Source organism: Zonotrichia leucophrys, unplaced genomic scaffold (genome assembly GCF_028769735.1).
Source record: "Zonotrichia leucophrys gambelii isolate GWCS_2022_RI unplaced genomic scaffold, RI_Zleu_2.0 Scaffold_128_129040, whole genome shotgun sequence".
Classification (NCBI taxonomy): Eukaryota; Metazoa; Chordata; class Aves; order Passeriformes; family Passerellidae; genus Zonotrichia; species Zonotrichia leucophrys.
In genome coordinates this window covers 113,681-128,170 of record NW_026992333.1, presented here as the reverse complement: position 1 = coordinate 128,170, position 14,490 = coordinate 113,681, and the positions used below count along the sequence as shown (strand labels likewise).

The window sequence follows — 14,490 nt, the reverse complement described above, 5'->3', positions numbered from 1 at the left end:
GGGTCATTTATTCCCTTTTTGGGGTTATTTCGACCCCTTTTTGGGGCAGTTTTACCCCTGGGGTGTCCGAATTTGCCCCAGGGGGCAGAATTTGCCCTTTTTTGGGGTCATTTATTTCCCTTTTTAGTGTCATTTATTCCCTTTTTTGGAGTTATTTCGACCCCTTTTTGGGGCAGTTTTACCCCTGGGGTGTCTGAATTTGCCCCTGGGGAGTCCAAATTTGCCCCAGGGGGGTTGAATTTGCCCCGGGGGGGGTCGGAATTTGCCCCCACCCCCCAAAGAACGGGAGGAACTCGTACTAAAATAGTCGCTTTTATTCGTTAGCAAAATTCGTCATTGGGGGGTTATTTACAGGCAACCCCCCCGCGGGGAACTGGGACAGACTGGGAGGGAACTGGGATAAACTGGGAGGGACTGGGTGGGATTGGGAAGGAACTGGGAGAGACTGGGAAGGATTGGGACAGACCGGGATAGACTGGGAGGGAACTGGGAGGGACTGGGATAAACTGGGAGGGACTGGGACAGACTGGGAGGGAACTGGAGCAGACTGGGATGGACTGGGAGAGGGCTGGGAGGGACTGGGAAGGATTGGGACAGACTGGGATAAACTGGGAGGGACTAGGGGGAGACTGGGGGGAACTGGGAGAGACTGGGATGGACTGGGAGGGACTGGGAGGGAACTGGGATGGACTGGGATATACTGGGATGGACTGGGGGGGACTGGGAGGGAACTGGGACAGACTGGGAGACACTGGGATGGACTGGGAGGGAACTGGGAGAAAATTGGGAGAGACTGGGAAGGACTTGGAAGGAACTGGGACAGACTGGGAGGGACTGGGATAAACTGGGAGAGATTGGGAGAGGATTGAGAGGAACTGGGAGGGACTGGGATGGACTGGGAGAGAACTGGGAGGGACTGGGGCTGGGACTGGGAGAACTGGGAGGGAACTGGGACAGACTGGGAGGAACTGGGCGCCTCAAGGGCCGAATGGTGACAAACCGGAACCAGGACTGGGCAGAGCTGGGATTAACTGGGAGGGACAACTGGAACCATGAGACCGGGACAGGGTGAGGAACTCCACAATCAGAACTGGGACAAACTGGGACAAACTGGGAGAGGACAACACACCCGAGCATGGGGAGGGTGGGAAGGAAGGAAGGATGGGGGGGTTGGGGGGTTTATTTTTTGGGGGGGAAGAACCCCCAAAAACCTCAGGGATACCCCCGGGGAGGGCTCCCCAAAACCCTCTCGAGATATTTCTCCACCTGGCGATCCCTCAGCGGCGGCGGCGGACGCCGCGGCACCAAAGTCCTGGCCGGCGTCTGCTCCGGCGGCCGGATCCTGGATTTGGGGAGCCGACCCGGCACCTTCGGCGGCGGCGGCGGCGTCTCCTCATCCACGGCCGGTGCCACCACGCCCATGGCCGCCATGGCCATGCCCAAGCCCGTGGCCTCCTCCTCTTTGCGTTTCTGCTCCACGTCGTGGATGATGTCCACCACGTCGTCGGCCGGCAGGTGGAGCTTGCTGGACAGCTCGATCAGTTGGTCGATGGTGCCGGGGTCCAGCTCGTCCACCTCGGCCGGGTCTTGTGGTGACACCTCCTCGGAATCGCCGGTGGTCACCTCTGAAGATGATGATGATGATGATGATGAAGCCGTGGCGATCCGGTTGCCGCGGTGGCCACGCGCCGGGAGGATCTCGTTGTCCTCCAAGCCGCCGTTGAGGTCGTCCAAGCCGCCCCTGATCTTGAAGTTGTCACCGAGGTCATCGTTGGCCTTCAGGTCATCGTTGGCGCCGCCTCGGAGCTTGAAGCGCCGGTTGACCTTGAAGACCTCGTTGGCGTCGTTGGCGTCGTAGCCGCCCTTGTAGCCATCGAGGTTGAACCTGTCCTTGGATTTGTAGACGTCAAAGTCATCGTTGAGGTCGTTGTTGAGGCCAAATCTGTCCCTGGTCCTGTAGGTTTGGTGGTCATCGAGGTCATCGTTGAGGTCATTGCCAAACCCATATCTGTCCTTGGTCTTGAAGGTCTGGTGGTCATCGATGAGGTCATCGTTGAGGTCATTGCCAAGGTTGAACCTGTCCTTGGCCTTGTAGCCACCAAGGTCATCGTTGAGGTCGTTGCTGAGGCCAAACCTGTCCTTGGTCTTGTAGGTTTGGTGGCCACCAAGGTCATCCTTGAGGTCATCGTTGAGGTCATCGCCAAGACCAAACCTGTCCTTGGTCTTGTAGCCACCAAGGTCATCATTGAGGTCATCGTTGAGGTCATTGCTGAGGCCAAACCTGCTCTTGTAGCTCTGGTGGCCACCAAGCTCATCATTGATGTCCTCACCAAGACCAAACCTGTCCTTGCCCTTGTAGCCACCAAGATCGTTGAGGTCACCACCACCAAACCCATCCTTCCTCTTATAACCACCAAACTCCTCATCCTCTTCCTCACCACCAAACCCATCCTTCCCACCTCCAAACCCTTCCTCCTCCTCCTCCTCCTCCTCCTCCTCCTCGGAGCGTTTATCCTCGGCCACGACGCCTCCGGGCCCTCTCAGGAGGTAGCGGAGCAGAAGATCCGAGGCCAGGTCGGCCAAGCGTTCCTCCTCGGCCGCCGCTTTCCGCGCCGCCTGCGCCTGCCGCCGGCTCTCGGCCAGCTCCTGGTAGCGCCGTTCCAGCAGCCGGTGCTCCAGGCTCTGCTGCTGCCGCAGCTGCCGCGAGCTCGCCCATCCCAGCTCCCGCTCCCGCTCCCGGTCCCGCTGCCGGTCCCGTTTGGCTTCGGCGCGGAGCCGCCCCAGCTCCTGCAGCTCCTTCAGCACGTCCGAGGGGTGGGAGGAGGATGAGGAGGATGAAGGCGGGGAGCGTTTGGAGATGGAGTGAGGGGTGGGTGGGCTGGTGGGAGGGGTGGTTGTTGTCGGGGTGGTCCTGGGGGGTCCTGGGGTGGGTTGGGGGCGGCTCTGGACGAGGAGGGTGATGGAGAGGAGGAGGGCGGCGCTGCGTAAGGGGCGGGGTGGGGGCGTCATGGTGGCTGGAATAAAAAATGGGGGGGGGGATTTGGGGGTGAGAGATGGAATTTGGGGAGGGGGGAGGTCCCCAGCACCCCTCGGTGTCATTGTCCCCACTTGTGGTGGCGTTGGTGATGTCATTGTGTCCCCCACACTCACATTGTCACTTGTGTCCCCCCCCCCCGTCCCCAGCAGTGGTTTTGTCACTCTGGCGTTCCCTCGTTTTCCCCCCCAGGGACCCCCAGACCCCCCCCCAGAGACCCCCCCCCCCCATGTCCCTCGTGTCACCTCAGGACCCCCCCCCCATTGTCCCCTCGTGTCACCCCCTGTGTCCTCCTCATGTCCCCCTTAGGGACCACCCCAGGGACCCTTCCCCATGTCCCTCGTGGCACTCCTTGTGTCCTCCTCATGTCCCCATAGGGACCTCCCAGAGACCCCCACCCATTGCCCCCTTATGTCACCCCCTGTGTCTTCCTCGTGTCCCCCTTAGGGACCACCCCAGGGACCCCTCCCCATGTCCCTCGTGTCACCCCAGGGACCCCACCCCATTGTCCCCTTATGTCACCCTCCATGTCCTCCTCATTTCCTCCCCAAGGGACCCCCAGAGACACCCCAGGATCTCCCCAGAGACCCCCAGGGACCCCACCCCATGTCCTTCATGTCACCCCCCGTGTCCTCCTCATGTCCCCCTTAGGGACCCCCCCAGGGACCCCCAAGGGACCCCCAGGGACTGCCCCCTGTGTCCTCCTCATTTCCTCCCCAAGGGACCCCCAGAGACACCCCAGGGATCTCCCCAGAGACCCCCCGGGACCCCTCCCCATGTCCTTCATGTCACCCCCAGTGTCCTCCTCATGTCCCCATAGGGACCCCCAGGACCGCTCCCCATGTCCCTCGTGGCACCCCAGGGACCCCACCCCATTGTCCCTTTATGTCACCCCCCGTGTCCTCCTCGTTGTCCCCCTTAGGGACCACCCCAGGGACCCCCAGGGACCCCCCCCATGTCCCTCGTGTCACCCCCAGTGTCCTCCTCATGTTCCCCCTGAGACCCCTCCCAGGGACCCCCCCCATGTCCCTCGTGTCACCCCTGTGTCCTCCTCGTGTCACCCCCCTGTGTCCCCCCCAGAGACCCCCCCCCATGTCCCCCCAGGCACCTCCGGGGGTTTCCCCCAAGGTGTGAGGGCACAGGTGGGGCACGCGCGGGTGTGAACGCTCAGGTGTGAACTCGCACACACACAGGTGTGAACTCACCCACAGGTGTGAATGCACAGAACACACACACAGGTGTGAACTCACACACAGGTGTGAACACACAGGTGTGAACACACAGGTGTGAACACACAGGTGTGAACGCACAGAACACACACACACAGGTGTGAACTCACACACAGGTGTGAACTCACACACAGGTGTGAACACACAGGTGTGAACACACAGAACACACACAGGTGTGAACTCACACACAGGTGTGAATGCTCAGGTGTGAACTCACACGCACAGGTGTGAACACACATGGAATGCCCAGGTGTGAATGCCCAGGTGTGAACTCGCAGGTGTGACTACACACAGAGGATACATACAGGTGTGAACACACTTGGAATGCACAGGTGTGAACACAGGTGTGAACAACCACACATAGATTTGAACACACAGAACACACACAGGTGTGAACACACACGGAACACACACAAAACACACTCACAGGTGTGAACACACAGAACACACACAGGTGTGAACACCTGGGGAACACTCACACTCCCCCTGCAGGGTGACGCACTCACGGTGACACACAGGTGACACACACACGGAACACACACAAAACACACTCACAGGTGTGAACACCTCGGGAACACTCACACTCCCTGCAGGGTGACACACGCAGGGTGGGTGACATGTTCAACGGTGACGCATGGTGACACACTCATGGTGACAAGGTCCCAGGTCACACACACACACAGAGAACACACATGCACAGGTGTGAACACACACGGAACACACACAAAACACGCTCGCAGGTGTGAACACCTGGGGAACACTCACACACCCTGCAGGGTGACGCACTCATGGTGACACACGCAGGGTGACTCACGGTGACACAGGGTGACACACTCACGGTGACATGCACACCGTGACACACTCGCGGTGACACAGGGTGACATGCACACAAAAAAAACACACGCACAGGTGTGAACACCTGGGGAACACTCACACACCCTGCAGGGTGACGCACTCATGGTGACACACGCAGGGTGACTCACGGTGACACAGGGTGACACACTCATGGTCACACACAGTGACACACTCGCGGTGACACAGGGTGACATGCACACAAAAAAAACACACGCACAGGTGTGAACACCTGGGGAGCACTCACACACCCTGCAGGGTGACGCACTCATGGTGACACACGCAGGGTGACTCACGGTGACACACGGTGACACACTCATGGTCACACACAGTGACACAGGATGACACACACACACAGAACACACAGGTGTGAACACGGGAGCACTCTCACCCTGCAGGGTGACACACGCAGGGTGACTCATGGTGACACACTCACGGTGACACACGCGGGGTGACACATGCAGGGTGGGTGACACACTCAGGGTGACACACACACAGGTGTGAACACATGGGGACACTCACACACACGGTGACACACGCAGGGTGACTCACGGTGACACACTCACGGTGACACATTCCCAGGTGACACACACAGAGAACACACTGTGAACACCTGGGGAACAGTCACACACGTGACACACGTGGGGTGACACACGCAGGGTGGGTGACACACGGTGACACACTCATGGTGACAAACACAGGGTGGCACACGCAGGGTGGGTGACACACACACGGTGACACACGCAGGGTGACACACGCAGAGTGGGTGACACACACACGGTGACACACACACGGTGACACACAACCCCAGGGGACACTCACACACACACAGAACACACACAGACAGGCGTGCACACACCTGGAACACACACACAGAGGTGTGAGCACACGGAACACACACGCACAGGTGTGAACACACACGGAACGCACACCTGTGAGCACACACATGGAATTCACAGGTGTGAACACACAGAGCACACACATGTGAGCACACACATGGAATTCACAGGTGTGAACACACACAGAGAAAACACACGCACGTGTGAGCACACCTGGATCGCTCGCGTGCGCGCCCGCGTGACCACGCCCACTCACGTGCGCGCGCCCTCACCCGCACGTGAGCGACCCCTCCCCCCCCTCCCCCCTTCCCCCCGCCCCATCCCCCTCCCCCTCCCCTCCCCCACGGCCACACCCACGAGGATCCCGCCCCTCCCCCTCCCCCCCCCAAGCATCGCTCCCACGCTCGCCCAGCCCCCCCTCCCCCATCCCCGCGCGCCCACGGGCTCCTCGCACCCCTCCCCCCACCCCAAATTCCCGCGCCCTCCCCCCACCCCAAAAAAACCCCCCCATGCGGGGAAACCCCACCCAAATCCCCCTCCCTCCCCACCCCAAAATCAACCCAAAATGGGGAGGGGGCTCCTACCGGCTCCGGGGGGGTCTCAGCCGATCCGGGGGGGTTCCCCCCCCTTTTCCAGCCTGGGGGGGGTGGGTGGGCGGTCCTCGGTGGGGGAGGGGCGCCAAAAATTTTGGGGAGGGGTGGGGGGGGGGGGCTTGAAGAAAGGTGGCTCCGAGCGGGGGTGGGGGGTGGTCCCGATAAGGGAGGGGGGGGGGTCGCGATAGGGGTGGGGGGAGGGGTCGCGGTGAGAAAAGGGGGGAAAGAAAAACGGGGGGGAGGGGTCGCGGTGGTCTCGCCGTCGTCTCGCCCTTCAGCACCGCGGACAGCGCCGGCTCCGCCCCCTTTATACGCGCGGGGGCCCCACGTGGGGGGTCTCCGATGACGTCAATGGCCCATTCATAAAAATCCGGCCGGGCCTGGGGAAAAAAAAAGGGGTGGGGTCGTGGAGGGGGGGAACCTCGCGCATGCGCAGAGAGCGTCGCCGCGGAGGGATGAATGAATGGACTCGGGGGGATGAATGGGCGGAGGGGGAGGGGGGGGGGGGGGGTGGGGCGTGGCTGGGGGGATGAATGGGGTTGGGGGGGGTGAAATGGGGCTGGGGGAACATGAATGGGGCTGGGGGTATGAATGGGGTTGGGGGCATGAATGGGATTGGGGTGAATTGGGGCTGGGGGAATGAATGGGGTGGGGAGAATGGGGGGTGGGGGCGTTAAATGGGGATGAATGAATGGGGTTGGGGGGACTTAAATGGGATTGGGGGTGAATTGGGGCTGGGGGAATGAATGGGGCTGGGGAGGATTAATGGGGGGTGAATGGGGTGGGGCTGAGGGTGTGACGTGGGGGGTGATGAATGAATTGGGTGGGGGGGATCAATGGGGTGGGGGCATGAATGGGGTGGGGGTGATGAATGGGGCTGGGGGGTGAATGGGGTCGGGTTGGAAATGGGGCTGGGGGTGAATGAATGGAGCTGGGGGGGAATTAATGGGGCAAGGAGGAATTAATGGGGCAGGGAATGAATGGGGCAGGGAGGAATTAATGGGGCAGGGGGTGAATGAGGCTGGGAGTGAATGGTGCTGGGGGTAATGAATGGGTGTAGGGGGATGAATGGGGCTGGGGGTGAATGGGGTGGAGGCATGAATGAGTCTGGGGGAGATGAATGGGGCAAGGGAGGGAATGAATGGGGTTGGGGGGGAAATGGGGCTGGGGATGAATGGGGCAGGGGGAGATGAATGGGGCTGGGGGTGAATTTGAGCCGGGGGTGAATGGGGGTGAACGGGACTGGGGCATGAATGGAGCCAGGGGGGAATGAATGAGGCTCAAAGGGGATGAATGGGGAAGGGGTGAATGGGGCAGGGCATGAATGGGGGGGGGGGAAATGGGGCAGGAGGGTCAATGGGGCTGGGGGAGTGAATTTTGGGGGGGCTGTGACACACATGGACACCCCCTACACACCCCTATAGACCCCTATAGATCCTTATAGACCCCTATGGACCTACACACACCCTACTCACACCTTACACACTCCCCCTATACACCTCCACACCCCCTCCACCCCGGCCTGTGTCTGTCTGTCCGTCCATAAGCACCACACCCATCTACAGGTGCTCCTATAGGTCCCTATACGTGTTCTATACGTCCCCACACCAATCCCATAGGTTCCTATAGGCGCCTGTGGATCTCTCCATACGTCTCTCTATAGGTCCCTATGGATCTATAGGTGGCCATGGGTCTCTCTGTGGGTCTCTGTGGATCCCCATAGGTCCCTCTATAGGTCCCCCTATGGATCTATAGGTCCCTCTCTGGCTGTCCATAGGTCCCTATGGATCTCCCCTATAGAATTCCTACGTCTCTCCATGGGTCCCAATGGATCCATAGGTCCCCGTGCCTGTCCCTATAGTTTCCTATAGATCCCTATAGGTTCCTATGGGTCCCCATAGCTCCCCATGGCTCTCCGAGCCCCCCCCTCCATCCCCTATAGCCCCCATAGATCCCTCTCTGGTTCTCTCCATGGGTCCCACTGGATCCATAGGTCCCCGTGCCTGTCCCTATAGGTCTCTATAGGTTCCTATAGGTTCCTATGGGTGTCTATGGGTCTCTATAGGTCCCCATGGTCCCCTGCCCCTCCCTGGTCCCCTATGGCCCCCATAGGTCCCTCTCTGGCTCTGCCATGGGTCCCACTGGCTCTCCCCATAGGTCCCTATAGAATCCTATAGATTCCTATGGCTCCCTATAGGTTCCTATAGTTTCCTATGGGTCTCTATAGGTCCCCATGGCCCCCTGCCCCCCCCCGGTCCCCTATGGCCCCCATAGGTGCCCCCCCCAGCACTGCGGCCTCGGTGAGTCACCAATGCAGCTGCTGGGGGGGGGGAGGGGCCCGTGTGGAGCTCCCGCCCCTCCCCCACCCCTGGGGGGGGGATGGGGGCTATGGGGGCTATAGGGGCGATATGGGGCCTATAGGGGCTATAGGGGCGATATAGGGGATGTGGGGGCTATGGGGCCTGTAGGGGATGCAGGGGATATAGGGGATATAGGGGATGAGGGGGGGCTTACAGGGGACCGGGGCCATCTGGGGAGCCACGGGGACCTATAGAGACCTATAGGGACCTATAGGGACCCATAGAGACCCACTGGGACCTATAGAAACCTATTGAGACCTATAGAGAACTATAGGAACCTGTAGAGAACTATAGAGACTTATGGGGACCTATGGGGAACTATTGAGACCTATAGAGACCCATAGAGACCCATTAAGACCTATAGAAACCTATTGAGACCTATAGGGACCTATAGAGATCTATAGGGACTTATAGGAGCCTATAAGAACCCATTGAGACCTATAGGAATCTATAGGGACCTAAAGAAACTTATAAGAACCTACTGGGACACATAGAGACCTATAGGAACCTACGGGAACCTCCAGGGACCTGTAGGAACCCATTGAGACCTATAGAAACCTATTGAGACCTATAAGAAACTATAGAGACCTATAGAAACCTACTGAGACCTATAAGAAACTATAGAGACCTATAGAAACCTATTGAGACCTATAAGAAACTATAGAGACCTATAGGAACCTATTGAGACCTATAAGAAACTATAGAGACCTATAGGAACATATTGAGTCTTATAGGAACCTATTGAGACCTACAAGAACCTATTGAGACCTATAGGGATCTATAAGGACCTAGAGGAACCTATTGAGACCCGTGGGTACCTATATAGACTTATGGGAACCTACAGAGACTTATAGGAATCTATTGAGACCTATAGGGACCTATGGGGACCTATTGGGACCTTCAGGAATCTATAGAGACCTATAGAGACCCATAAGAACCTATAGAGACCTATGGGAACCCATTGAGACCTATAGGAACCTATTGAGACCTATAGGAAACTATAGGGACCTATAGGAACCTATTGAGACCTATAGGAACCTCCAGGGACCTGTAGGAACCCATTGAGACCTATAAGAATCTATAGGGACCTATAGGAACCTATTGAGACCTATTGGAACCTATGGAGACCTATAAGAAACTATAGAGACCTATAGGAACCTATTGAGTCCTATAGGAACCTATAGAGATCTATAGAGACCCATAAGAACCTATAGAGACCTATAGGAACCTCTGGGAACCTATAGAGACCCATTGAGACCTATAGGAACCTGGAGAGGCCTATGGGAACCTACAGAGACCTATGGGAACATTTAGGAACCTATGGGGGCCTACTGGGACCTATAGGAACCTACAGGAATCTATTGAGCCCTATAGGAACCTATAGAGAGCCACAGGAAGTTATCGAGACCTTTAGGAACCTATAGAGACCCATAGAGACCTATAGGAACATCCAGGGACCTATAGGAACCTATTGAGACCTATTGGAACCTATGGAGACCTATAAGAACCTACAGAGACCTATAAGAACCTATAGAGTCCTATAGGAACCTATAGAGATCTATAGAGACCCCTAAGAACCTATAGAGACCTATAGGAACCTATTGAGACCTATTGGAACCTATGGAGACCTATAAGAACCTATAGAGACCTATAGGAACCTCTGGGAACCTATAGAGACCCATTGAGACCTATAGGAACGTGGAGAGGCCTATGGGAACCTACAGAGACCTATGGGAACATATAGGAACCTATGGGGGCCTACTGGGACCTATAGGAACCTACAGGAATCTATTGAGCCTTATAGGAACCTATAGAGAGCCATAGGAAGTTATTGAGACCTTTAGGAACCTATAGAGACCCATAGAGACCTATAGGAACATCCAGGGACCTATAGGAACCTATTGAGACCTATAAGAACCTACGGAGACCTATAAGAACCTATAGGGACCTATAGAGACCCATAGAGACCTATAGGAACCTATTGAGACCTATAGGGGGCTACGGGGAGCTATGAGGGCTATGGGGGGATCTATAGGATATGGCACAGGGTTTCTATAGGGCCCTATAGGGATCCATAGGGTCCAGGGGGTGTCTGTAGATTCCTGTAGGGGTCTATAGGGTCGGGCTATGTCCTATAGGGGTCTATAAGGATCTATATGGTCCAGGGACACATAGAGACCTTATGGGGATTTTTGGTGGGGATTTTGACGGATTTTTTGTGGGATTTTTTTGGGGATTTTTGGGGATTTTTTGTGGGATTTTTGTTGGGATTTTGGGGATTTTTGGAGGGATTTTTGAGGGGGATTTTGAGGGATTTTTGGGGGGATTTTGGGGGAATATTGAGGGATTTTTGAGGGGATTTTGGGGGATTTTTGGGGGGGATTTGGGGGACTTTTTGGGGAGATTCTGAGAGATTTTTGGGGAGATTTTGTGGCATTTTTGGGGGGATTTTGGGGGGATTTTTGGGATTTTTGGAGGGATTTTTTGGGGAATTCTATAGGATGGAAGGGGTTCTATAGAGTATGGGGGGGGTTCTATAGGGTCTTATAGGGTTTTATGGGGTTCTATAGGGTCTGCGGATGTTCTATAGGCTGGGGGGGGTTCTATAGGTTCCTATAGGGTCTATAGGTGTCTAAAAGGTCCGAGGGTGTTCTATAGGGTCCTATAGGGATCTATAGGGTCCGAAGGGGTTCTATGGGGTTCTATAGGTGTCTATAGGGTCCATAGGGTTCTATAGGGCCCGTGGGGACCCACTGGGGCCTCCCTTCCCCGCCCCTCCCCCTCCCCCCGCCGATGATTCACCCCTGCGGCATCGCCCCCCGCCCTTCCCCCACCCCCGGCGTTCCCACGCGCCTCTTTTGGATTGGGGGGGGGGGCGTGACGTCATCGCGGCGTCACGTGTGGCGGGGGGGGTGGGGAAGGGGTGGGGGAGGGGGCGGCACGAGCCGCCCCCCCCCCCCCCTTCCTTCCCCCCCCCGCCGTCCTTGGGGGTGACCCCGAGTGGGGGGAGGGGAAAATCGGGATCCCCCCCAACCCCCCCCCTCAACGTTGTCATGGCAACGGCTGAGCGGGAAATGCAGCCCCGCCCCCTCCCCCAAAAATCACCAAAACCCCCCCCAAAAATCCCCCCCCCCAAAAATCACTCAAGACCCCCAAGATCCCCCCCAAAATCACCAAAAATCCCCTCAAAATCCCCCCAAAATTACTGAAGACCCCAAAGACTCCTCCTCAAATTTAAGATCACCCCCAAAAAATCACCAAAATGCCCCCAAAAAATCACTCAGGACTCCCAAGACCCCTCCTCAAATTCCTTTCCCATCATAAAAACCAATCCCGTTACCAATGGGGCAGCTCCCGCCGCGCCGGCTCCGCCGGCGGCCCCGTGGCGCAGCGGAAGCGTCGCCGCCCGCCAAGCAGAGAACTAGGGGTTCGAGACTGACCTCGGGCAGGAAGGGACAAGCATGTGATACGTGCATGTGACACACGAGTGTGACACGAGTGACACTCCGTGGTGGCGCGTGCCTGCCCGGAATTGTCGCTCGCCATCCCAGTTCCTCCCAGTAGCTGCTCTTGCAAGCTTTGGTTTTGCTCCCAGTGTCCCCAGTAACGCCATTGCCCCTCAAAATCTTCATTACTCCCCCAATTTCTGTCCCAGTTCTCATCTCCACACCCATTCCCTCTTTTTGCCCACATTTTCTCCCCCAGTTCCCCCTCTTTGCCACCAGTTCCTCCCCCAATTCCCTTCATTCTCCCCCTCATTCCTCCCCATTTTTCCCAAATTTTCCCACAATCCCTCCCCTTATCCCACCCCATCGTTCCCCACATTTAATTCCCTCCATCGTAACCCCCAAAATGCCCCGAAATCCCCCCATAATCCCCCCAAAATTCTCCCAAATCCCCCCGTCAAAAATCCACCCAAATTCCCCTATTCCCACCCCAAAATCCTCCTCAAAAATTCCCCCAGAATCTCCTCAAACCCCACCTCAAAATCCCATAAAAATCCCCCCAGTTCTCCCATAATTCCACTCCAAAATCCTCCCCAAATCCCTCCAATCCCACTCGTATCCCACCCCAAATCCCCCCCCATTCTCCCACCCAATTTCCCACCACTCTCACCCCCAAATTTCCCCCAAATCCCCCCCAAAATTCCTCAAAAAAATACCCCAAAAATTCCTCCCTGCACGGCGTCCCCCGCGCATGCGCGCTTCAGGCGCGGGAAGGAGCCGGCGGCGCGAGCGGGGCAGGCGGCGCCGTGGCTTAGTTGGTTAAAGCGCCTGTCTAGTAAACAGGAGATCCTGGGTTCGAATCCCAGCGGTGCCTTTTATCCGGAGCAACCCCTTTTTGGGGGGGACACCCCCAATTTAGGTGGACACCCCCTGTTTAATGGGGAATACACCACTGGGCGGAAAAGTCCTGAATTTTGGGTAAAAAACCCCGAATTTTGGGTGAAAAATCCTCGAATTTTACACGTTTATTTGGTTGCTTAAAACGCCTGGTTAGAGTAAATGGGAGGTCGCCGGTTCGAATCCCAGGGGTGCCTTTTACCGCGGCACCCCCTTTTTGGGGGGAGACCCCTATAATTAAAGAGGGACAATCTATTGGAGGGGAAACCTCCGAAATTTGGGGAAAAAAACCCCGGATTTTGGGTGAAAAAACTCGAATTTTAGGGGTTTATTTGATTAAAATATGTGATTAAAGTAAAAAGGAGGTCCCGGGTTCGAATCTCGCCGATGCCTTTTACCGGGGCACCCCCTTTTTTAGGGGGGGACAACCCAAATTCATGGTGGATATTCAATTAAAAGGGAAACGGAAGAATTTTGGGGAAAAAACCCCCCAAATTATGGGCGAAAAAATCCGAATTTTAGGGGTTTATTTCGTTCGTTAAAGCTTCTGCATAAAGTAAATGGGAGGTCGCGAGTTCGAATCCCGCCGGCGTCTTTTTCCCCGCACCCCATCTTTGGTGGACAATCCCCTTTTTTTGGGGTTCACCCCAATTTTTGGGGGTGTAGAAAAGACACAAACACAATTTAAACATGTACAATTCCTTTTTTGAGGGGAAATCTCCCATTTTTGGGCAAAACCCAGGAATTTTGTGAGGCAGTTCCGGAGCTTTTTGAGGGATTTCTGGGGAGGTTTTGAGGGAATTTTTGGGGAGGTTTTGGGGGGATTTGAGGGATTTTTTGGGGATTTTTTGATGGGATTTTGAGGGATTTTTTTGTGGGATTTTTTTTGGGGATTTTGGGGGATTTTTTGTGGGATTTTTGGGGGGATTTTGAGGAATTTTTGGGGAGGTTTTGGGGGATTTTTGGGGAGATTTTGTGGCATTTTTGGGGGATTTTTTGTGGGATTTTTGGGGGGATTTTGAGGGATTTTTGAGGGGATTTGGGGGGATTTTTGGGGGGGATTTGGGGGTCTTTTTGGGGAGATCCTGAGAGATTTTTGGGGGAGATTTTGTGGCATTTTTGGGGGATTTTTGGGGGATTTTGTGATTTTTGGGGGATTTTTTGGGGAATTTTGAGGGATTTTTTGGGGTTTTTGTGGGATTTTTTGAGTGGATTTGGGGATTTTTGGAGGGATTTTGAA

The 14,490-nt window shown here is 56.2% G+C and overlaps 1 protein-coding gene and 1 non-coding gene across 2 annotated transcripts; one reads left to right on the top strand and one right to left on the bottom strand.

The window, feature by feature from the left end:
- Nucleotides 1-296: 296 nt before the first annotated feature.
- On the bottom strand, nt 297-6,568 carry LOC135460929 (DEAD-box ATP-dependent RNA helicase rde-12-like). Its single transcript, XM_064737905.1, has 2 exons — nt 6,539-6,568; nt 297-3,014 (listed from the first exon to the last, which is right to left on the bottom strand). Exon 2 carries the CDS (start codon nt 3,007-3,009, stop codon nt 1,213-1,215), a length of 1,797 nt encoding a protein of 598 aa, XP_064593975.1. The 5' UTR covers nt 3,010-3,014; nt 6,539-6,568; the 3' UTR covers nt 297-1,212.
- A 6,585-nt stretch (nt 6,569-13,153) lies between these two features.
- TRNAT-AGU (transfer RNA threonine (anticodon AGU)) lies at nt 13,154-13,227 on the top strand. The gene has a single exon. It is a non-coding gene; the product is annotated as a tRNA-Thr (tRNA).
- Nucleotides 13,228-14,490: the final 1,263 nt, after the last annotated feature.